The sequence below is a fragment of the Parasteatoda tepidariorum genome, chromosome 2, assembly GCF_982258835.1.
Source record: "Parasteatoda tepidariorum strain Cologne lab strain chromosome 2, Ptep-v5.0, whole genome shotgun sequence".
In the NCBI taxonomy this organism is placed as follows: Eukaryota; Metazoa; Arthropoda; class Arachnida; order Araneae; family Theridiidae; genus Parasteatoda; species Parasteatoda tepidariorum.
In genome coordinates this window covers 46,541,289-46,563,511 of record NC_141756.1, presented here as the reverse complement: position 1 = coordinate 46,563,511, position 22,223 = coordinate 46,541,289, and the positions used below count along the sequence as shown (strand labels likewise).

General features: G+C 28.4%; 3 protein-coding genes across 5 annotated transcripts in view; 2 read left to right on the top strand and 1 right to left on the bottom strand.

Annotated features, from left to right (window-relative positions):
* The window catches only part of unc79 (UNC-79 domain-containing protein), an 86,729-nt gene extending 86,391 nt beyond the window's left edge, over nucleotides 1–338 (bottom strand). Inside the window, exon 1 of one of the 3 annotated variants that reach the window (XM_087157263.1) lies at nucleotides 64–338. The gene's annotated coding sequence lies outside the window, so the exon portion shown is untranslated. The remainder of the gene's footprint in view (nucleotides 1–63) is intronic. The other 2 variants (XM_087157264.1, XM_087157265.1) reach the window with 2 other exon arrangements.
* Nucleotides 339–358: 20 nt separating this feature from the next.
* Nucleotides 359–8,741, top strand: TfIIEbeta (transcription factor IIEbeta). Its single transcript, XM_016056476.4, has 8 exons — nucleotides 359–524; nucleotides 2,134–2,306; nucleotides 2,467–2,543; nucleotides 2,801–2,908; nucleotides 3,807–3,992; nucleotides 5,717–5,813; nucleotides 7,979–8,094; nucleotides 8,562–8,741. The coding sequence occupies exons 2-8, from the start codon at nucleotides 2,162–2,164 to the stop codon at nucleotides 8,664–8,666; spliced, it is 834 nt and encodes a 277-aa protein (XP_015911962.1). The 5' UTR covers nucleotides 359–524; nucleotides 2,134–2,161; the 3' UTR covers nucleotides 8,667–8,741.
* Nucleotides 8,742–18,517: 9,776 nt separating this feature from the next.
* On the top strand, nucleotides 18,518–18,952 carry LOC147815256 (uncharacterized). The gene has a single exon (XM_087156558.1). It carries the CDS (start codon nucleotides 18,518–18,520, stop codon nucleotides 18,950–18,952), a length of 435 nt encoding a protein of 144 aa, XP_087012684.1.
* The last annotated feature ends 3,271 nt before the right edge of the window (nucleotides 18,953–22,223 follow it).

Sequence of the window (22,223 nt, the reverse complement as noted above, 5' to 3'; positions counted from 1 at the left end):
ATACGGAAAACAATTCACGATTTATTAAAATAAAAAGGAAAACGAAACAATCTCTCGACCTACATGGCATTTCAACTTTATTTATTTTGTCACATCTTTCATACAAATAATTAATTTATATTTTCTCCTCTTCATGCGATGCATTTTTATCTGCAATGCAGTGGACTAAGGAAGAGCAAGAGCAAAATTCGATTCCGGATGAAGAAATTGAAAAATAAAAATAAGAAAAATTCTGTGTACTTCTTTCTGTGTTTTAGAACATTTCAAGCATGCTTTTGAACCATCTGATTTAAGTTAACATTTTAGCGCCTCTCGGCCACCTCACCTTTTTTGTTAGTAAACTGTAACCGTACAAAATGACAATGTTTTGTTTATTTTCCAATTTTCATCGACGTTGTTGTATGTTTTTACAATTTTTTGTTTAAATGAAGCCAAAAATACCTGAAAAATAGACTTAGGGTGTAGAAAAAAAGATTATCTGCAAGACTTATCCTTTTAAGCTTTTTTTAAAGCTGAAATATTGTGTAAGGCAACATTATTATCATTAATTATTTTGTCCTTATTACTGTCGATTAAATGTATTTTATTTGTAAATATTTTACTAAATATTATATGTATTTTTGTCCCCCTTGCTGTTTTAAAAATATATTGAGTAATGGCACTGCGCGTGATCTATTGTAATAGTATTTTTAAATAATAATTTTATTTGCACTAATGCTCGTACTTCCTAGATCAAATAAAAAAATATCATTTTTCCATTCATTTTTTAATCACCAATGTAGTGCTTTTTTTCAGTTCTTAAAAGTTCTACTTTGTCGATATTTTTTAAGGTTGTTGATTCCAGATCAATGTAATTGCTATAAAGCTAAAATGCTTCAGCTCTGCTAAAGTACACTTGCTTTTATTCTTTCTTTGTTTTATTTTTTATACATTACAGTATTTAAACTGTTTGGGGGAGCATCCTTTATTTTATTTTACACAGTTTTTGAAAAAATTCCTTTTTTTAGGATTGGCAAATTACAAGTTGCCTCACTATCAGAACTTGACAACTGCTTCACTTTTTTGCAGTTTGAGTTTAATCAAAAGGAATATTTGCACTGATTATTGTGTGCTTCTCACAATTTAGCTGTTCCTGGATTATTTTTTTTTTCTAATACATTTTTTGTTCAATGATCTTCTATGAAAGCATTGAAAATGAAACTCTATGTTCTCAACTAATTTTCAAATTAATTATTCAAAATATTATTAATTAATATTTTGAATATTAATATTTTGAATATTAATATTTCGAATTAATAATTCAAATGAAAGAATTTTATTTCTTCATAGTACTCTGCTGGTAAAATGATTTTCTTTCAACATCTACATCTTTTTCCTGTTTTTTTTTTTTTTTTTGTCTAATTTATTTATTATTGTTACTTATATTCCATTTTATGTTTTTTTCAACTTCTGAATTTTTCGTTAATAAAAAGATATATAATTTGTTTTCCACTTAAAGTTGCTATTCTTAAAAATAATTAATTTTCTTTAAAAAAAAATGTAGAAACTTTAGGATTCAGATCAAATTTACCAGTTTTGATTTTTATTTAACAAAACAAGTGAAGATATATTTTTAAAAATTAATCAAATAAAACAAATTATGTGTAAAAACAAGTCGCTTAAAAGTTCTGTCAAAGTTTATTTTTCCAAAGACTGAAGTATGTTTTTTTTTTTTTTTTTTTTTTTCATTTAATTTAAAAAGTATCCTCTTCTTGAGTTCTTGCACAGTTTACAATAATGTTAACATATCTGTTTAAACTATCTAATTTTAATGGCTTTAAAAAATGTAATATTTCAAGTTATTAGAATGGCCTGTAACTTACCATTTATCAGAATGCACAGAAAAGAAATTTAAAATGCTTATATATGATTCACAGTTAAAAGAAAATTTTGCCAGCCTTATGTAAATTTATGTTTAATAACTAATGTATAAGTGAAACTAATTAACTTATTTTAACTAATGTTTAAGTGAAAGGAAATATATGGAATATTTTATTTAAGTTTATTTCTATTCAGTGTTGATGCATAAAATGGCAAAAATTATAAATTAGGAAGCAATGTTAAAAGTAATATTATATGACTTTTAAATTTTAGGATTTTGAAAACTATTTTTGTTGTAAAAATGGACCCTGCCTTGTTAAGAGAGAGAGAAGCTTTTAAGAAACGAGCTCTCTCCAATCCAGTTGTTGAAAACAAAAAGAAAGATACTGGTGATCCACCACCAAAGAAAAAGCAGAAGTCAGCTCCTCAACCTCGACAGCAAAAAGGTATCTAAGTTTTCTATCATACAAAGAATTAAGCATACAAAAAATTCAAATTTTTTTTTAAATAATATTTTTGTTTTAATTTGCTTTTTTGAATATTTTGTTACTATTTTGGATTTTTATTTTACTAATGTTTCCTTTTTTCTCTCTCCTTCTTTTTCAGATTTTAACTATAAAACCTATGGTGGAAGTTCACAAAACAATTTTGGAATACTTGCTAAGATTGTGAAGCATATGAAAGTAAGCTATTTTATTCTACTCTTAAACTGCTCAACATTTTATTATTTCTCAAAGGTGATTTTGCTTTATTTTTCATTTCAATTGTATATTCTAATTTTTAAATTTTTCTTATTTTTTATATTTAATAGCTTCTGATAAGTTTCTGGCTTGTAACGTTTGTTGTATCTTGAAATTTTATTTTTATCTTGCATTTTTCACTCTTTAGTCAGTTAAAAGTCTGCTTTTAAATTTTTATATTTTTCATTCTCTTTTTTTAGACAAGACATTTAAGTGGTGATACTTACCCTCTCAGCCTTGAAGAAATTCTCGATGAAACTAATCAGCTAGATATAGGAATTCGTCAGAAAAATTGGTTGATGAATGAAGTATAAATTTTTAAATATAATATTATTTATTGAATAATAGTATTATGTAGGTAATCTGTATTTTGATGGGATGAACATGTGTAAAGGTGTTTTGCTTTTTGCAATAACATAAAGTCACAGGGAAAGGCAACAAATGATAATAATAATAAATTTTTAAAAATTAGGAATTTTAATCTTTATGAACAGTGTTGATACATGTGTTTCAATTTTGCACATATTTTCATGGTCATGATTAATACTGGTTCATTGATTATTATTTTATCTTTTTTTTTACCCTGTACCGAAAACGAGTGTTTATCCTATATAATAAAATAAAAAGTATGTGGTTTTGTAGAGTAAATATTATAATATTAATAGCTAAATATTTAGAGAGGTAATAAATAATTAGTGATTAATTATGACTAGCTTTTATTCATTCAGATTTTTTTACACTAAATTGGTTTTAATTTGGAAAAAAATCTATTAATTTTAAGAATTTCTTATCCAATAGTCCTGTACAAACGATTATTTAGCAAGAACTGTGAGTGTTATGTTTTTAACCAACAAAAAATTATTTCAACTTTGACTTTTATTTATCAAAGTTGCTGGAATGAATTTCATTTTAAATGATATTTTGAACTTATTTTAGACAAAAGGAGAAAGAGTTAGAATTCTGTATTTGCAATTATCTATTAAATATTTTTCTCTTTTTGGTATTTTGTGTGTTCTTACCTGTGCACAAATGACCAATAAAATGCTGAAAATTGTGAAATTATTTCAATTCCTTTCATTGTTCATTTATACAACTTAATGATTTAAAACTTCCATTGATTTTTAGTTCAATAATTTCTTTAGTTCATTCTTTTAAGGAGCATGTATTGCAAAATTATTTTTAAGACTTTTTTGTAATTTCTTTAAGGCCTTACAAAACAATCCTAAGCTGCAAGTTAATGCTGAAGGTAAATACCTTTTCAAGCCACCTTATAATATTAAAGATAAACGAGGACTTTTGAAACTTCTGGATAAGCATGATCAAAGAGGATTGGGAGGCATTTCCTTAGATGATATTGAAGAATCAATTCCTAATGTTGAAAAAGCATTAAAGGTAAAATCATAAAAAAAATTATTACTTTTTTTAACACGTTGTATATTGTAGATTCGTTGAATTTTGTCACCTATTTTCACTTTTAATTATTGAATTCTGCTTAATAAATTTTAAATATTCATTAATTATTGAAAATTGCTTCATTCTGCATTTATGAATTTTATTAAAATTTAGTACGATATACCACTAAGAATATTACAACTGAGTATGTATTAATACTCACTTAAAAACTAAGAGTACTTTTACTGAGGAAACGTAGAAAAATTTTATTAATACCATTATAGCTTTATTCCTAATGAACCATCTTTTAGTTTCACAAATACATAAATATTTTTCTGCTTCATTAGTTTTCAGTGACAAGAATGTAATTGTTGCTAAAAATGTGGTAAATTATTAAACTTTATCTTTTGCATTAACATTAAATTTGAATTGGTTTTATATCCTTCTTTTATTAATAATAATTGTATGTTCAACTAATAAACTTTATTTTAAGTTATGTTTACCCCCCCCCCCCCCAAAAAAAATACACTGCAAAAATTCCTTATAAATGTTATTAAAAAATTTATTAATAACTTTTTTTTCTGAGTCTGCATATCTACTTAAAATATTTTAATATGGCTGAACATTATTCTATACCCCGTGGCAGAATCGTGGCGACATTGGCGCAGAATGTTACCGAGTTCTTGCAGAAAGATTTTCCCTTAGGGAAGTAAAAAATATTGGTTTTCTTTCCTGCAGAAATTTTTGTTCTATGTATTTTATTTAGTTATTGCTATTAATGTCCACATAGTTTTTAAAATCCTATATCTTTAATTTTATATTATTTATTACAACAACTGAATTTCGAAATGAAAACACGCATTTAGTAACCCCTTTTCGAAGAATCCGATTCACATGATTTTGCCTTCAATCTTTTTTTGATTCGTTGCTATTATATATTTTTTTAATGTGCTGATTTACAAAATGTGAAAACTGAAATTATTAGTGTATTTTCCTCTTACAAAATGCGAGAATATCGGCCACAATATTAGAAAATTATTCGATTACATATTCAATTAAAAAAATTATATGTTATGCCAACCAATTTTTTTTTTTTTTTTTTTTTTTGAAGTTGACATTTCTGTTACTTTGAATTAGTAACATGCATATTTGTTATTTTTTAAAGTATCTTGCAGAAAGATACTCTAGAGACATTAGAGAGGCATGTCGCAGTCCGAAAAAATTCTGCCACAGGGATTTTATGTTAAAGAAAAGTTGTATCCAATTCTTTATCTGTAGAGAATATTTTTTATATGATTTCCTTATTGTCATGAGAACTCTTCCTGTGATTTCCAAGTAATGAACTTGCCTGTTGAGAAATTGTTTCTTCACTCTGTAGAACTCTTGTTAGCTTGAGTTAACAAAGGAAAAAAGTTAATGTTGTAGCAACATTCTCTATTGGTTGAAATTGCATTAATTCTTAAACAATTCTTTATTTTTAATTGTTTTACCTTTTAATTAAAAAAATTAGAATATAATAATATGCGTTGCATAATAATATGCAAAAAGATTAATTTTCTCATATTAAGATGTAATGAATTTGCTTAGAATTTCTTTTAATGAATTGATGATTAAACTTAAATATCTTCTTCAACACTGATTTTTGCTGATGTGTACAGACCATTTTAAACTGCATGAAAATGTTAATTTAATATAATGACTGCAATCTTTTTTTTTCCCACCAGAGCTTAGGTGATAATATTATTCAGATAACTCAGCCTATGAATAAGAAAAAAGTCTTATTTTACAATGATAAATCAACACAGTTTACTGTGGATGAAGGTAAATATAATTATTTTGTGGTTATTGTTTTTTAAACTAACAGAAATTAATTTTTATTATTTATTGTATCCAATATCATGAAATCTGTATCAGCATTTAAAATTGTTATTGACTCTGAAATCTTTTAGATGGTGTTAAACATGTTGCATTTAAATTGTAAATTTTTCTAAAAGTTGCATTAAAAAGGTAGTTTTTTATTTCATAAAAAAGCAACAAAAAAATGTATTAATACAATTGGCCTTAAAAAATTTATTTCACAAATTCATTATCAAGGAACCTATATATTAGTATCACTTACTTTCTTAGTCGTAAATGTTTTTAAGAAGGCAAGTGACCAAAAATTGTATTAATGAGACAATAGATACTTAAAAAATTTATTTCACAAATTTATTATCATGGAGGCTATGTTTTTATTATATAGTTTATATGCCTCAATTTTCAAAAGAGTACCATGCCCTTTCTATCTGAGTTGTAAATGTTTTTAAAAATGGCATGGGACCAAAATTTGTATTAATGATACAATAGACACTTTAAAAAAAAATTCACAAATTTCCATTGTGGAACTTAAGTGAAAGTAGCAGTCAATAGTTTTTATTTTGATGAGAAAATAATATTACTAAAGTCATTCTAGTTTCAAATCTTACACAGTTTTTGAGAACTGGCATCCATCTTCTCAGATTTAAATAATTAGTAAACTTATAGATTTATTATGTTAATTTCAAAAAGATTAATATTATTGAGATTAATAAACAAGTTAAAGGTTACAGCCGAAACAGCTTTTATGCTGTCTGTCTAATTTTCACAAGTAAAGTTATAATTTTGACCTAGGGCCTTGATATTTTTTATCTTTTCTTCATGATACAAAAAAAAAGCTGCCATTTAAACTTAATTTCTCTTGAATAAGTTCATTGTAAATTTAGTAAAAAATGTCTATTGTACAATTTTTGATAAGCATAATTGAATAATTTCAATAGCTGATTTCCTGAAATGCACCCTTTTCAGTTTCAATCAAATTTTTGTATGAGAGAATTAAAAGACCATACTAAAAAATAAATTTTAGTATGAGGAGACTGTTTAGTTTTTTTTTTTTTTTTTAATTTAGGAGGGGACACAATGCTAAATTTTTCCAAACATAAATTTTTATGTCAGAGATAGTTTAAAACACATAATAAAAAAAATAAATTTTGATCAGCAATCTATGTGTATTTTTTTTAAAAAAAAGATATATGAGAAGACACATGGCTAAATTTTTCCAAACATTAATTTTTAAATCTTTTACTTATAAACTATTACTATTATTAAGCAGTTCCTCAACGCTAATAATTTGTTGAATAATGTGTTTAAAATGTATGATGTATTTCTTGTTTGAATGAATAACAGTAATCAATATAGAAACCATTTGTAAGATAAGTTTCTATTTGTGTCACAGTTTAAAATGGTGCTATGCACTTGCTTCAAATGGCAAAAATGGGTTTTTTGCTTTGTTGAAAAAGTGACAGAAATTATAATTAGTTAATGGATGCTTAGTAAAATTCATTTTAAAAACATAACCCTTATTTTTATGAACTAAATACTTTTTACTGTACTCATGTCAATCTTTCAAATAATAATACCATTCACTTTGCATTTGGATTGCTATTTGTTTCTAAGAAATGGCTGTTGGTTGTTTTTATTTAAGTGAAAAAAATAATTTAAAATGTAATGATATCAAGAAACTTTATAAATTTATTTCAGATTTATTTAAGATAAGTGGTTTTTAATTATGTCAATTATTAAGATGGTATAATACATTTTGCTTTTAAGTTGAATTTTTTTCCCTCAAAATGGCAGTCTAAACATTTTTTTTTTTCTTTTGCTAAAGAAAATGACCAGAAGTGTAATGATGCAATAATCACATAAGAAAAATTATGTTATAAGTACCATAATGAAATTTTTGTTTTTAAGACATAAGTAGTTTATACTTCTGTCAGTCTTTAAAGTGTGCCATATAAATTGCATTTAGATCTTTTCTAAAAATAGTTTTTATTTTGCTTTGTTATAAAAATTGATAACTTAAAAATTGATTTTAAATTTTACATGAAGGTAATTTTCTGTTTACAATAAAAAAAAAGTTTCTATTTTTTTCCTATATCCTATATTTAAGAATATATTTATATATATGTTAGAATTTCAAAAACTTTGGCGGAGTGTTGCTGTTGATGGTCTGGATGATGAAAAAATAGAAGAATATCTACAAAAACAAGGAATTACATCCATGCAAGATATGGGTGTTAAGAAAGTTGTAAGTAAAATATTTTACGTATTAAGTTAATTTTTTATACTCTTATGTCACTTTAATCCTTTAAATTAAAAAATGCACCATTTAACATTATTTTTACAAAATAATGAAATGTATGTTTATATTTTTATGTGAATTTTTCAAACTTAGATTATTTACTTTTTAGATATGTCATATATCTAAGTTATGTTTATAAATAGGTTTTATTAATTACACTTTCAATTATAGACTTGCTAAGCAGTCTCTTTTACGCAATCATCATTACTTTAAGTGATTTATATTAGAACAGTTTGACATCACATGAATCCTGATACCAAATATTATCAAATTGTATATAAAAAATTTCAATCTAGTTCATAATGTGACTATTATTACAAAATTATATTTTATTATTTATCTATTCTGTTGATTTTATCATTTTTATACAGTCATATTAGACTTGTTTTAAATTATGAACTTCTTTGTTTCAGACTCCTGTTCAAAAAAGAAAGAAGCAATCTAATAGAAACAGAAACTTTAAAAAGCTTAATCAACACATGAGTGACATTTTGGAAGATTATACTGATAAAAACTGACATTTTTTGATAGTTAAATTATGCATTCTATATTCTGTACATTATTACATGTTATTAAAATATTTATATTCATTCTTTTTGGTGATTTATGTTACTTGCACTCCAACTTAAGTCCCACTCACAATTTCAAATAATTGTTTCAGTTTTAGTGTCCTTAAGCTATATTAGACTCAAAATTCACGCAGAATCTTAAAAATCCACAATCCTCTAAAAATCTGTTATGTTTTTTTTTTTTTAAATGTAAACATAAGATTCAATTTCCAGTTGCTAATAAAAAAATAATCCTATGCTGAAGGAAATCTTTCTTGTATTCAAAGGTTAAGTTTCATTTGAGAACAATAAATATTGTGTATTACAAGAAAGAGAAGAAAATCAGAAAAATAAATGATAACTTCAGAACTTAGCTACCTAACTTTAAAGAGCATAGAAATAATAATTAATTGATGTTTTTTTTTTTTTTTTTTTTTGCTATAGAAAGTAAAGGGATAAAGAGGTATTTTTAAAGATGTATGTTTTTCTTCTATGTTGTAAAGTTTTAGAATGTTGGCTTCTTTTTCACTCTTTTATTGATCTTTATTTGTTCCTGTATATTATAGATGAAATCTGCTGATTAATGTTTTACTCTGTGTTTTCGTGACTTGGAGCTTTTAAATTTCATGCAGTTGTATATTTCCAATGAAAATACATTACTTTAAAAAATTTACTCTCTCCTGACATATTCTGAGAAAAATTCGAAATTTGGTAGGTTTTAAATGAATAATTTTTCATGCAATATACAGCAATTTCTGTTTTTTTTTTGTTTTTTTTTTTGAAAATTATGACAGGCCTTATATCCAGAAAATTATAACCTTTGAAAATTATGACAGTTTAAGGGTTTTCTTTTTTTACAAACTTTTGATTTTTTTTTTTTTTTTTTTTGATTTTTTTTTTTTATGGTGGACAGGTGATAAATTTTATTTGAGTGTACATGAGAAATCCAAATTCTATTTGTGTTGCTAATTCTTTCTTCTTCATCAATAAAAAAATGATTGATAAAAATACAAATTTGAAAAGCTTAGTAGATGCATCAAATAAGCAATATTTTCTTAGTGACTGTAATCAGGGTAAGAAGAAAATAAATTGATATCCAAACTATTTTATTATAGATTTATTTGAAGATGGGGTTAACAATTCTTTGCCTTATTTTATTGACCATTACCTAATTTGAAATAAAGATCATGAGCATACTCAAAAACAATTCTGTTATATTAAACATACCCATATCGATACTGCGACTTAATGTGATATTCCATGGTTAATAGATATCCTTACAAATAACGAGACATATTTATAGTTCCCTTCCAAGTAATATTTTTGACTATTACATCATCCATTCTGTTTAAATATTCTGACGTGGTGAAAATTTAAAATTTCTGTGCAAATCTTTCAGCAATCTGTGGGAATAGTTGATAAACATTTATAGCTTCGAAAAAATACACAATATCAAAATTTTTTTAAATGATTTTATGATCAACAAGATTGTGTGTTTCTCTAAGAATATCAAGTTGAAGGCAAGATAGTCTCATAGAGTTGATGAACTATTACATTAATCTGAATGTAGAATAATAATTATAACTACAATAGATTAAAAAATTATTTTTAAGAACATTTTTTTTATAATTAACATACAAAGAAACAGAATTTTTTATAAAAATCTGAATGGAGAGAAGAAAATTGCAAAAGTATTAAGGCACTGAACGCATCGCCTCGTTTACATAATCTCATAGAGTTGATGAACTATTACGTTATACGAATGTAGAATAATAATTATAACTACAAAAGATTGAAAAATTATTTTTAAGAACATTTTTTTATAATTAACATACAAAGAAACAGAATCGTAAGAGTATTAAAGCACTGAACGCATCGCCTCATTTACGAGTTGAACTGCAGATATGTCTCGCTATTTAAAGATTTCTTTTTTGGCTTAAAGATCATTATTGATTTATTTTCTTTCCTTTATCAAAAAAGGAACAAATTTATTTCAAAATTACTTCGATTGCATTTCTATTGTTTTAAACATCATTTATAGTTGTATATCATATATATATAGTACCACTCTGGAAAACTCATCAAAGCAACTTCTTATTATCCAATAATGCAAGACTCTCATGCTTCCTTATACAATGTGCCAAAGAAATTTCAACTCGCATGGAATGTTTTTTACAAATTCTAAAATAATGCTTTTTTTCCATTGATTTTACTGAATATGTGATAAATTGATAGAAAACAGAAAAAGAAAATAATATCTAAAACATTAAAGCAGAAAAAAATATTCTCATTTTTATCAGGTTCAGCTGACACAAAATTTAAAATCACACATGTCAATATTTATTCAGATAGAATAAAGTACTAGATTTTAATAATAATTTATAGGCCTTTTTTCTGACCAACTGGAACACTCAGTTTTCCTTTACTTCAGTTTCCAAAGGAGAAACATTCATATTTTTTAGAATATTCAACCATGATATTTTAATGGTTCTTTTCAATTTCAGTACTGATGAATATTGTTTTTGTTCTCATATGCGGCTTATAATACGATATTTAAATTTTTTTCTCTAGATTTATATAAAGATTCAGTGGAAGGAGTAATTAAAAATTGCAATATTTTTAGCTCAAAGCCATTATTTTATAGTCTTAGATATTTTTACATGCCAGCATAACCTTATTGGGAAACCAACTTCAGTCCACTTAATATTTCTCTGAAAGAGAGAAGGCTACCAGGTGTGTTTTGATAATTAAGTAAGTTTTTACGATTACTTAAGAACGCTTAAATAATTTGGTTATTGAATCCAAAGGAAGCTATATTATGTTGCTAGCTAGTTGCATCATGGAACAGACGGATCATGGGTTATAGTGTCCCCTTGCCGTTAGAATAACCATGGGAGGTTTTCGTGGTTTTTCTCTCCACTTGACGCAAAGGCGGGTTGGTTCCTTAAAAAAGTCCACCGCAAGGCAAATTTTTCCTAATACTCTGCCCAGGAGTTCCCTTGTCTTTTGGATTGGGTTCAAAATTACCAAGTGACGGAGTTGAACATCGGTAGTCATAAACTCAAAAAAAAAAAATTAGGTCGGTAATTCAACGACGATTTTAAAAATAGTAATAAGTGTTGGAGCCATGGTAGCTTTGGGGATATAAAGAGCTTGGCTTCCAATGGTGGTGACACTGGTTCAAATCCCAGTGACGGCTGGTTGATATGGATTCTGCACTCGGCTCGCTCCGAGAACAGTGCTGACTTAAAATATTCCCAGTGGTAGACAGATCATGGGTTAGAGTCCCATTTCTGGCGAGCTAACCGTGGATGGTTTTCCTCGCTATGGAAAGCAAATGCGGATTAATTCTACCAAAAAATCTACGAAGGCTAGTTTCTCCCAATGCTTTATCCAGAAGTTCCCTTGTTTTCGGGGTGTGACTCAAAATTACAATGCTACGGTGTTGATAGTTGTAAACTCAGAATTGGGTTGGCTGTTCAATGCCCGTTATAAAATAATAAATAATGCCGTATGAAAGGCCTAAATTACACTATTTTTTTAATCTCCGAACAGTATATTAATCCATTTATATTCATATGACATGTACTTGCGGGCCCAATTAGTCTCGCTTGCTTATGACCTATTTGACAAAGAATTCGGTCCATTGATGAATGAGATGTTTCGAAAAAGTATGACCTTTTTTTATGACATTACTTGAAAAATTTTGATTTAAGGTTTGATATTTTAATTTTTCTCTCTTCTCTATAAATCGTCTTTCGCTATTTTTCACACCATTAATTGTAGTTTGTTTGTTCACGGATTGAAATTCTTCCTATAGCTTGCATTGAACGATTTATTTAAACTAAGATTTGTGAAATAAACTTATTTTCAAATTTCTTATATATTTTCACATTTTTTTACTACATTAATATTAAGTGCAATATTGTTTTATAAAAGATTTTGAAAAACGTTTTATAAATATTGTTCTATGCAGATTATCAAAATGAAAGAAAAAAGAATTTTAAAAAATGAGTCAAAAACTAATATTGTGGCGTAACTACCACTATAAATATTGAATGCCAAATCACTAGTATATAACACATGTTAACTTGATTCTTACTGAAGGTACCTTTTGATAGATGATGCTTGACATGGTCGATAAATAATCCCCCTCATTGGCGACCATATATGGCAGTACTTTTACTTTCGTTACTTGTACCGCCGGAACAAGTAAAAAGTACGTACTTTTACTTGTACTTCGTTACTTTTTAAATTTAGTACTTTTACTTGTACTTTCGTTACTTTTTTAGGGAAAAAGTACAAGTATTTGTAACGGAAATGTCGAATAAAATCGTTACTTTTTCTAAAACTCGGTAAGCTTTCTAAAAAAAAAATTTTGTTAAAAAAAATGCTTATGTTTTTTTAATTTATAAAATTAATGTGCAATATATATGCATTCACAGCTAACTTCGTGTTTAAATACCTTGACCTTTTAAAATTGTCATTCCTGAAAGGGAAAAGACGGCTCTTTTGATCTTTTTTTGACTGCAACTATCATTGTGAATGTGGTGTTCTCCAGAATTGTGTGTCCAGAATATTCATCTTCTGAAAATTGCCTGTGATAAAGGATGACATGAGTAGCAAAAGTTTTGAATACCAGTGGTTATCGTCTCAAGGAGGGTTGGAATGAACAAATGCCCATATGAATACTGCAGGGACTAATATAGAGAAAAACTAATATAGGGAATTTATATCTATGGAATATTGTTATCACCGCATGGGATGGAATGCTTTTTTTCCTCTTAAAAAATAGTTTTGTCTAAATAACAAATGAACTGTATCTTTGATGTCTTATTGACACAAAGATGATTTTTTTTGGTTTTCGCTACTCCTCCAAAAAGTAACCATAAAGAAGAAAAGAAAAAAACGTTTCTCTTTTTATTCGCGGAGACCTATACTAATGTGCATAGTTTCTCTTTTCGAGTTTAATTAATTCCAATGGGTTATGAAATACACCGAAGATTTATCTAAACTATTAGTGAATTTATCATTTTTCTCGTTTTCCTGAGAAACAGGAAAACTACTCAATAACCACAAAGGGGTAAGGAACAACAAAAATATATTATAACATGTGATATACAGGACAAAAGGCGTAGATATCTCTTTTTTTAACAATATCTTTTTACAGTTGCGGTTACAATTTAATTTACAATAAACGCTGCCATCTATCGGTGGTTCAACAAGTATTTCTACACATAGATTGAGAATCCTTATTTATGAAACCTTGCTTTAAGAAGACTCAGTAGCCCCCACCCCCCCAAGCTCTTGGGCGCATTCTTGGGTAAATTCTAAATTCCCTCCCCCAAACTATTCGTTTTACTTAGTGTAAAAATTCCCCCCCCCCCAAGCTTTAAGTGGGCGCATCGTGCGCCCACCTTCCCCCCTGATGGGAGCCCCTGAGAAGACTTCATCTCTTTTGAAAAAAGTAAGTAATATTTTAATATCTAATTATTCTCTATTTATAAAATAACATGTCATATTAATTTGAATCATTTTTCATTCATTTAAATATGTTAATTAAAAATTTTGTTAACATTGTGTGCGCATTGGATGCTTTTTTAAATAATTTAAATAACTAATTTCATATTACTATTGCTGCGCAGAAAATTTTGGCACAAGTTTTACATTTTTTAACGTTAAAGTAATTAATTATAAAAACAATGCTTTATTTAATGGAAATGTAGTATGCATTAAAAAAAATCTAAAATATTAAAATTTTTTTTATTTTGCAACAAAATATTTTTTTTGAATTATATTAAACGTAACATACATACTATTACGTAAACGTATTAGTTATTCATATCATAAAATTTTAAAATCAAACTTTTGTTCATAATTTTTGATTATGAGTGGATTTAGTCTTGCACATCGTTATTACAAATCCGAAAATTGCCATTATGAAATATTTTAAAATAAAAAAAAATTTATATTTAAAAACAAAATATAATTTGTAGTTTATTGGATTTATAGGGGTTTCCTGTATATGAATGTATTTTTTTAAAATTTATTTTCTAACATAAGTTATAATGTTTATCAAATTTGTCGAACAAGGTAATTTATTTATAAAATAAAGTTTCCGAAAATAAAAACAAAATGTTAAAAAAAAATTCTATAGTTCTAAAATTAACATAAATCTAAGCTCCTTGTTGATGCCAGAAGCACCATCTATGAAATTTTAGTGTGTGTTATGAATCCGAAGAGCTCGGGTGGGAGAAATGAGTTATGTGAATAAAGTATTGTGACTAATAATTACAGTCCATTTTCTGAGTTTTGAGAACTTTTATTTTATCGAGAATTTATGTATACTGAGCTATCGTCAGAGCCATTGTTGGTCCTGTCTATCAGAGCTATCAGTAGTGAAATTAGTGGATAATATACCTAATAAAAGGTACGTGATTTATTATTTAGTTATTGAAGTTCAATATGTTTAAAAGTGCTAAAAAAGAGGACTGTCGAGCTTAATGGAGACATTTCTAATATGAAAACTATTGTTGATCTAATTACAGAAATTCAGAGTTGTGATACGTATAAAAATAACATTGAGTTAGTTGAAGAGTTAGCAAATAACATAATCGAAGAAAGAAAAAGTGATGAAATCCGATTAATTGAAAAATTAAAAGCTGAAAGAGTGAAATCGGAACTTAAGCTCGTTAAATTGCGAATCGAATCTAAAAGTTAACTACCTGTTGATAGTGTGAAAAACGAAAGTGTAGAATCTTTAGACTCTCTCATTAAAAGTGTGAGGACTTTAACTCATAAAATCCCTAATAGACCAGAAGGACGGGGATATTTCTTTTCGTAATTAGAAAGAGCTTTTATTTCAAAAAATGTCCCTGAGAAATTTAAGGCTGAAATTCTTCTAAATCTGTTAGGGTAAAAAGCCACAAATATAATTACATACATTAAAGATGACGAATTAGGAGATTATTCTAAAGTTAAAACTATAGTTTTGAGAGAATTCGAGCCATCCCCCCCCCCCCAAAAAAAATCTGTTTAGAGAATTTTAGGAAAGCGTAAAAAATGATGAGTGAAACGTACGTGCAATTCGCGTCCAGATTAATAACGAGTTGGGAATATTATTTAAAGTTAAAAAATGTAACTGACTTCGAAACTTTAAAGCAATTAATAGTATCTGATAAAATTAATCAAACACTTGATAGAGAGGTTATGTGCTTTATAAATTTAAGAAGCAAGTTCTTGGTTTAAACCTGTTGAATTAGCTAGGGAGATTGATTTATTTTATACTTCTAGGGGAAAACCCGTAGTTGATAATGCTAGAATGAGTTATAAAAATAACTCGAAAACTATGTCAAAAGCGTTTCTAACGGATGTAAAAAATACTAAATGTATTTTATGTGATGAAATTCATCCTTTGTATAAATGTACTATTTATAAAAATATGTTCGTAAGTGATAGAGTTGAGTTCGTTAAATCAAAATATTTATGCTTTAACTGTTTAAATAATAATAACGTAAATGAGTGTAGAAACAAAATCTTTTGTAGTATTTGCAGAAAAAGGCATCATATTTCTCTTCACTTTCCGCGAGAGCAAAAAATAAATAGTTTGGAATCAAATGAATAATGAAAATAGGAACATTCAATCGTCCTTGAATTCTTCGGCACCAATTTTCCAAATGCCTGTGTATTACGAGACGCTTGTCGTATGTGAGGGTTGGGAATATATATTTTCTTCTACTACAATGGGAAAAGAATTAACAACAATCTTACTCAGCACTTTTATTTGTTTAATTAAAGATGAATCAAATAAGTGTTTTGAAGTTCGAGGATTATTAGTCGTGGGAGCGAATTCTAAACTGCTGTTTGTAGAAAATGCAACACCATGAAGGAATCATCAGAATCAAATGAAATTCGCAGCAAATGTCAATTATAGGATATTATGCAAATTAATAAAGTTTCAGAGCCATCGCGCGTGCGTGGCGCGCGCAGCGCCCTCTGAATTGATGCTGAAAGCGTATAAATAAAGTGCTGTAGCGGGACGTTGAAAATAGTCTATGATTATTTGTTAGTGGCAAACGTTTAGTGAGACCTGAGTATGCCTCCACGACGGAAGAATAAGAAATTCAAGCAACTTACGGAGTTTGAACGAGGGAGGATAATCGGCCTTCGAGAAGGAGGATTTTCCTATCGCGCAATAGCAGCTCGTATGCAGCGGAACAGTTCCACAGTGATGCGAGTTTGGAAGCAGTGGACCGACGAGCACCGAACAACTCGAAAAACAGGCACTGGACGACAGAAGGTGACGTCAGAGCGCGATGATCGACACCTGCTCCGCATGGCGGTGAATGATCGCACAGCTTCCTCCAGGCAGCTGGCAGCACATTGGTCTACTGCTACAGGTGTACAATTGTCGGCTTCGTCAATTCGACGTCGTCTGCTGCGCCGTGGATTGCGTGCAAGGGTGCCATTATACAGGATTCCCCTCACGGCGGATCATCGACGGCTGCGTCGGCAGTGGGCTCTTGAGCACAGAGACTGGCGAGCTGATTGGCACCAAGTTGTCTTTTCAGATGAATCACGCTTCAATTTGTGGACCCATGATGGCCGTGTTCGTGTTAGACGTTATGCCGGTCAACGCTGCCTTCCTGAGTGTATTATTGAACGACATAGTGGTCGAACACCCGGAGTTATGGTCTGGGGTGCGATTTCGTATCATGGACGATCCAATTTGATACGAATTGAGGGTAATCTCAATAGCAACAGATACGTCCGTGAAGTGCTACAGCCCGAAGTCGTTCCTTTCCTTCAAGGCATCCCTGGAGCTATCTTTCAGCAGGATAATGCACGCCCACATGTTGCGCGGACTGTTAGAGACTTCTGTTCAGCACAACGCATGCAACTTCTTCCTTGGCCTGCTTATTCGCCGGATATGTCGCCTATTGAGCACGTGTGGGATATGGTTGGTCGGCGTCTCACTCGTGATCCGCGTCCTGCAGTTTCCAAAAACAAACTTTGGTTGCGCATACAAGCGATATGGAATTCTCTTCCTCAAGCAGATATTCAACATCTGTTTGACTCCATGCCACGTCGTATAGCAGCACTTATTGCAGCGCGTGGTGGCTGCACCAAATACTGATTTCGGACGCTTAATTTGTTTCTTTTGTTTTGAAAATTTCATCATTTATTTGTATCAGTACAAGTCGTTTCTGCATTAAATTTCATTTGATTCTGATGATTCTTTCATGGTGTTGCATTTTCTACAAACAGCAGTATAATTTTATGAATAAAAGGTTAGCAGATTCTCTTAATTTAAATAGGTCAAGTTCAAATATAACTGTATCGGGAATAAATAATATGTTTCTGAGCATAAAATCGAAAGTTAATGCTACTATTTTAAATATAGATAAGAGTTTTGATTTAAACTTAAATTTTGTAGTAATTCCTAAAATTACAGAACTTAGACCAGCTAATCCTCTTAATGTAAATATTCTATCGCTAAATAATATTTATTCCGAGTCCTATTGATTTGTTGTAAGGAGCAGAACACTTAAAATCGGGTCACATTTTCCTTCAGGATACAAAATTTAAGATTGCAAAATAGCGTTTTCGGGTATATTGTCAGTGGGAGTCTTCCGACCAAAAACGAAAATAAAATATATTGTGGGCTCGTTACAGATAATTTTGAGTTAGAAAAAACATTAAAAACTTTTTGGGAAATAGAAAATGAAGAGAGAGAGAGTCTAAAATTTCTAAAACTAAAAAAGCTGAAATTTGTGAAGAACATTTTCTTGAAAATTATTCAAGAACTGAGAGTGGAAAATATGTTGTTAAAATGCCCTTTAGAGAAGATCCGTCGTGTCTGGGTGAATCTAAGAAAAAAGCTTGCGTTTGTAAAAGTAAAGTGTTTGAATTCGTTATGGAATCGCCTTGCTAGAGAACCTCAATTTTGTGAACTTCACAAAGCATTTATGCTAGAGTATTTAAATATGGGTCATATGGAGGAAGTACAAGAGTCTGAAGAACCAGATGTGCAGTATTATATTCCTCGTCATTGTGTGCTTAGACCTGAATCCAAAAGTACCCCTTTGAGATTTGTGTTTAACGCAAATGCATTAACTTCTACTGGAACATCATTAAATTGTTTACAGTACAACGGAGGTATAATTCAGGATGATTTATTGTGCATCATGCTTAGGTTTAGAAAACATCAATTTGCCTTTGTTGCTGACATCAAAAAGACTCCTTTTTATATGTAAACAGATAATGATTTCTGGTTTGGCTTCTGGGTATTTTAAATGTTCACTATTGAAGGAGCTTTGTAACATCCGAATTAGATTTTATTCCGTAATAATATGATTTCCACCACTTTTATCTTTTTTTTATTTAAATAAATTAACAAATATTTATTTTGAATTAGCAAATATAAATTTTTATTTAAATAAAAAAAATATTCTCTTTAAGTTAATATAAACTAGGGTATAGTTAATAAGACTAGGGAAAGAGTAAAGAACTGTCGTTTCCGTAAATTTTGGTATTCGTTTCTCATTAATCAACATTATTGAGGTTTATTAATTATAATTGTGTACTATAAGTCGCGCCAACGATATTTTAAAGTTAGAGGGACTTGCTTGTTTGTAAATATTTAATCAGTTTTCTTTTCTTTGAAGAACTTTTCAAATATATTATATATTATAAATATATTATATATTATAAATATATCGATTATATTATAAAATTATATTATAATATTCTTCCGAATTTAAAAATAAATTAATGTCCATAACTTTCAAAATTAAAAATAATTAAATAAATAACAACAATTTTGCAAAAACATTAAAGAACATAAGAATATTATTCAATAAAATTTTAGGTTACTTTGAATTTTCGATTTCCCAGAAATGTACTTTTAAATCGTTACTTTTTTGGTTTAGTACTTGTACTTTTACTTGTACTTTTTACTCGTTACTTTTTAAAATAAGAACTTTTTACTTTTTACTCGTTACTTTTTTTAAAAATACTTGTACTTTTACTCGTTACTTTTTAAAAGTAACGTTGCCATATATGTTGGCGACCTCCGGACGTGATAAGAACTTGCTAATATTGTTGGATGATCTATATTAAAACAGTTGATTTGTTATAAAAACATTAAAGAAAAAAATATGTGCAAAATTTATATAATTAAATAAACAGCATGAATCAACTAGTGGTGTCCATTCGTCGAATTCTATCACAGAAAAAGCTCTGCAAGGGGAGTAATGAATGTGGCGTAACTACCACTATAAATATTAAATACCAATTCACTAAAGACATGTTAACTTGATTCTATCTAGATAGCTTTTGATAAATGAAGGTTGACTTAGCAGATAAATAATCCTCCATTATGCTTCATATAACTTGTTAATTCACATATTAGTTACTGAGACATTTTTTAAAATTAATTTTAAAAAATTTCTATTTTTCATTTAATTATTAATTTACTTGCTAATTATTCATTTAGTAGTTAATTATTAATTTAATTGTTGTTTATTAAGTTTTCGTATTTGTGTTCTGCATTTTTATAACTCTAAACATTAGTAATATTTAATCAATTTAATTGTAATCCATAGCATATATCGATGTAATTTGATATGATTTCACAGAAAAATAAAAGACATACTAATTAAAATAAATTTATACAAAGAAATTTTTTTATCAAACTTCCTGGAAAGTAATTGGCTTTTTAGCATTTTTCTCGTTATTTACATTGTCTGGTGAGATTAAGAATTATGAGCTTGTTAATTTGATATAATATCCATAATTTAAACATTTTATGTTGCTTTTCAAACTAAAAGTAAGCAATTAAGACCATTAATCTTTTTCATTGAAAAATGAGAACACAAAAATTTGGTATAAGCAGAGGTTGAGTGAAATTCTCCCGTTCTCATTTCCCATAGTATATCATGGTCATCTACTTTCAATAAAAATTCTACAAGTGATGACTAGACACAATGATTTATTTTAACTAGCATGGGAAACACTTGCGTTTTCTTCTCTTATTTAAAAAGAGTTATAATTACTTGTTTGTATAAAAAAAAAAAATTAAATATTGTCCATGAAATAGTTTCTTTTAGTTTCTTTTAGCCCTATATCAAGGCAATATTTATTTATTTTTTTTTAATTTCTTAGTGCAGTCTTACTGATAACTTCGTCGTACAGCTAATCAAACAATGTAAATCCCAAGCATAATTTTGTTCACAATTTTTCTAAATTGCTTATATAAATGACCCGAGGTTCGTAGGAGAATGCATTCTAGTTTGTTAAAGTAATTTTTAAACTTAATTCTTAGGATAATTATAGAAATGTTTCATAATTATTTCTATCTACAAGTTTTACTAGATATTGTTATAAATGTAGATGCAGCACTATCATTACTTAAAACTATCCCTCATATACTTTTGTTGTCGATTACAACAATAACGTCTTTTACATTGAAAAAATTAAAAAAAAAAAAAAAGTCGATGAGACAAATTGAAATGTATTCGAAAATCTTGATCCAGTAGTCCTCCAATTACCATGTGGTATTACACACTCTTTTTAGAGCATAACTTAAACATATCTTTCTAAAAAATGAGGTATTTAATCCTGCGTATTTTCTTTTCGCTTAATCGAATGAAACCAAACATAAACGAGTTGATACAACACCTCACAGCAGAGAAAAAACCTTCGCATGTGTCATTCTAGTTACCCGAAAGAACGGAAATAAACTATGCAGTATGGGGAAAATAAGAAAAATGTCACAACTTTTCGGACTACTAAGAATCGGATTTCTTGTTTATGGTAGCCCGTGCGAAGGCCTTCTTTCTTCTAGGCGGTGTTGGTTGATAGGATTAATAGTTAAGAAGTTATAAGGGTGTCGGGCCACATGCATAAAGAACACAATTTTTGATTTATTAATTAAATTATTCATTCTAGTAAGTCGGAAAGTAGTCGAAATTTCGGTTTCCGATAAATTCTATTTGGCAATAAAACTTGATTGTGCTGTCAGAAGGTGATTAAAGTTTGTACAATTATTAATCAAGCTCGGAGTTTCCTTAGAGAATCTAGTTGCAATTTGTATAAATTTTGATTGATGATGAGTTCCCCTATTGGCGATAGAAAAGCAATAAATTTTACTAGTAGCGTTCTGGAACGAATTGAAACTTGTGCTGTTTTACGATCAAAATTTAAATGCTCTAACTTTTCGGGAAGTCAAAATTTTGAATGACTATTAGGCAATAAATTTTGCTTGTGGCAATCATTAAACAATTGAAATTTGCTTAGTCAAGGAATTATGGTTAAAGTTTTAGCTTTCTAGCTAGTCTGAAAATGGTAAAAATTTTAATTAACTGCACGTTTTCTTTCTTTCTTTTTTTTTCGATAGTGTGACGACAAAATCGGCTTGTAACATTAAAAAAAAACGATTTAAACTTACTTTGCGTCAGACACAGAGCTTCAGCACAGATTTGGATGTCAGAGTTGGTTAGTCGAAAAATGGCCCATATTTTGATT

Bases quoted from the DNA above. Each gene is read 5' to 3' on its own strand.
- TfIIEbeta (XM_016056476.4), top strand. From the start codon at position 2,162: ATGGACCCTGCCTTGTTAAGAGAGAGAGAAGCTTTTAAGAAACGAGCT. The intron at 2,307-2,466 runs GTATCTAAGTTT...CTTCTTTTTCAG, and splicing joins TCAACCTCGACAGCAAAAAG to ATTTTAACTATAAAACCTAT. The intron at 5,814-7,978 runs GTAAATATAATT...TATATATGTTAG, and splicing joins ACAGTTTACTGTGGATGAAG to AATTTCAAAAACTTTGGCGG.
- LOC147815256 (XM_087156558.1), top strand. From the start codon at position 18,518: ATGTTGTTAAAATGCCCTTTAGAGAAGATCCGTCGTGTCTGGGTGAAT.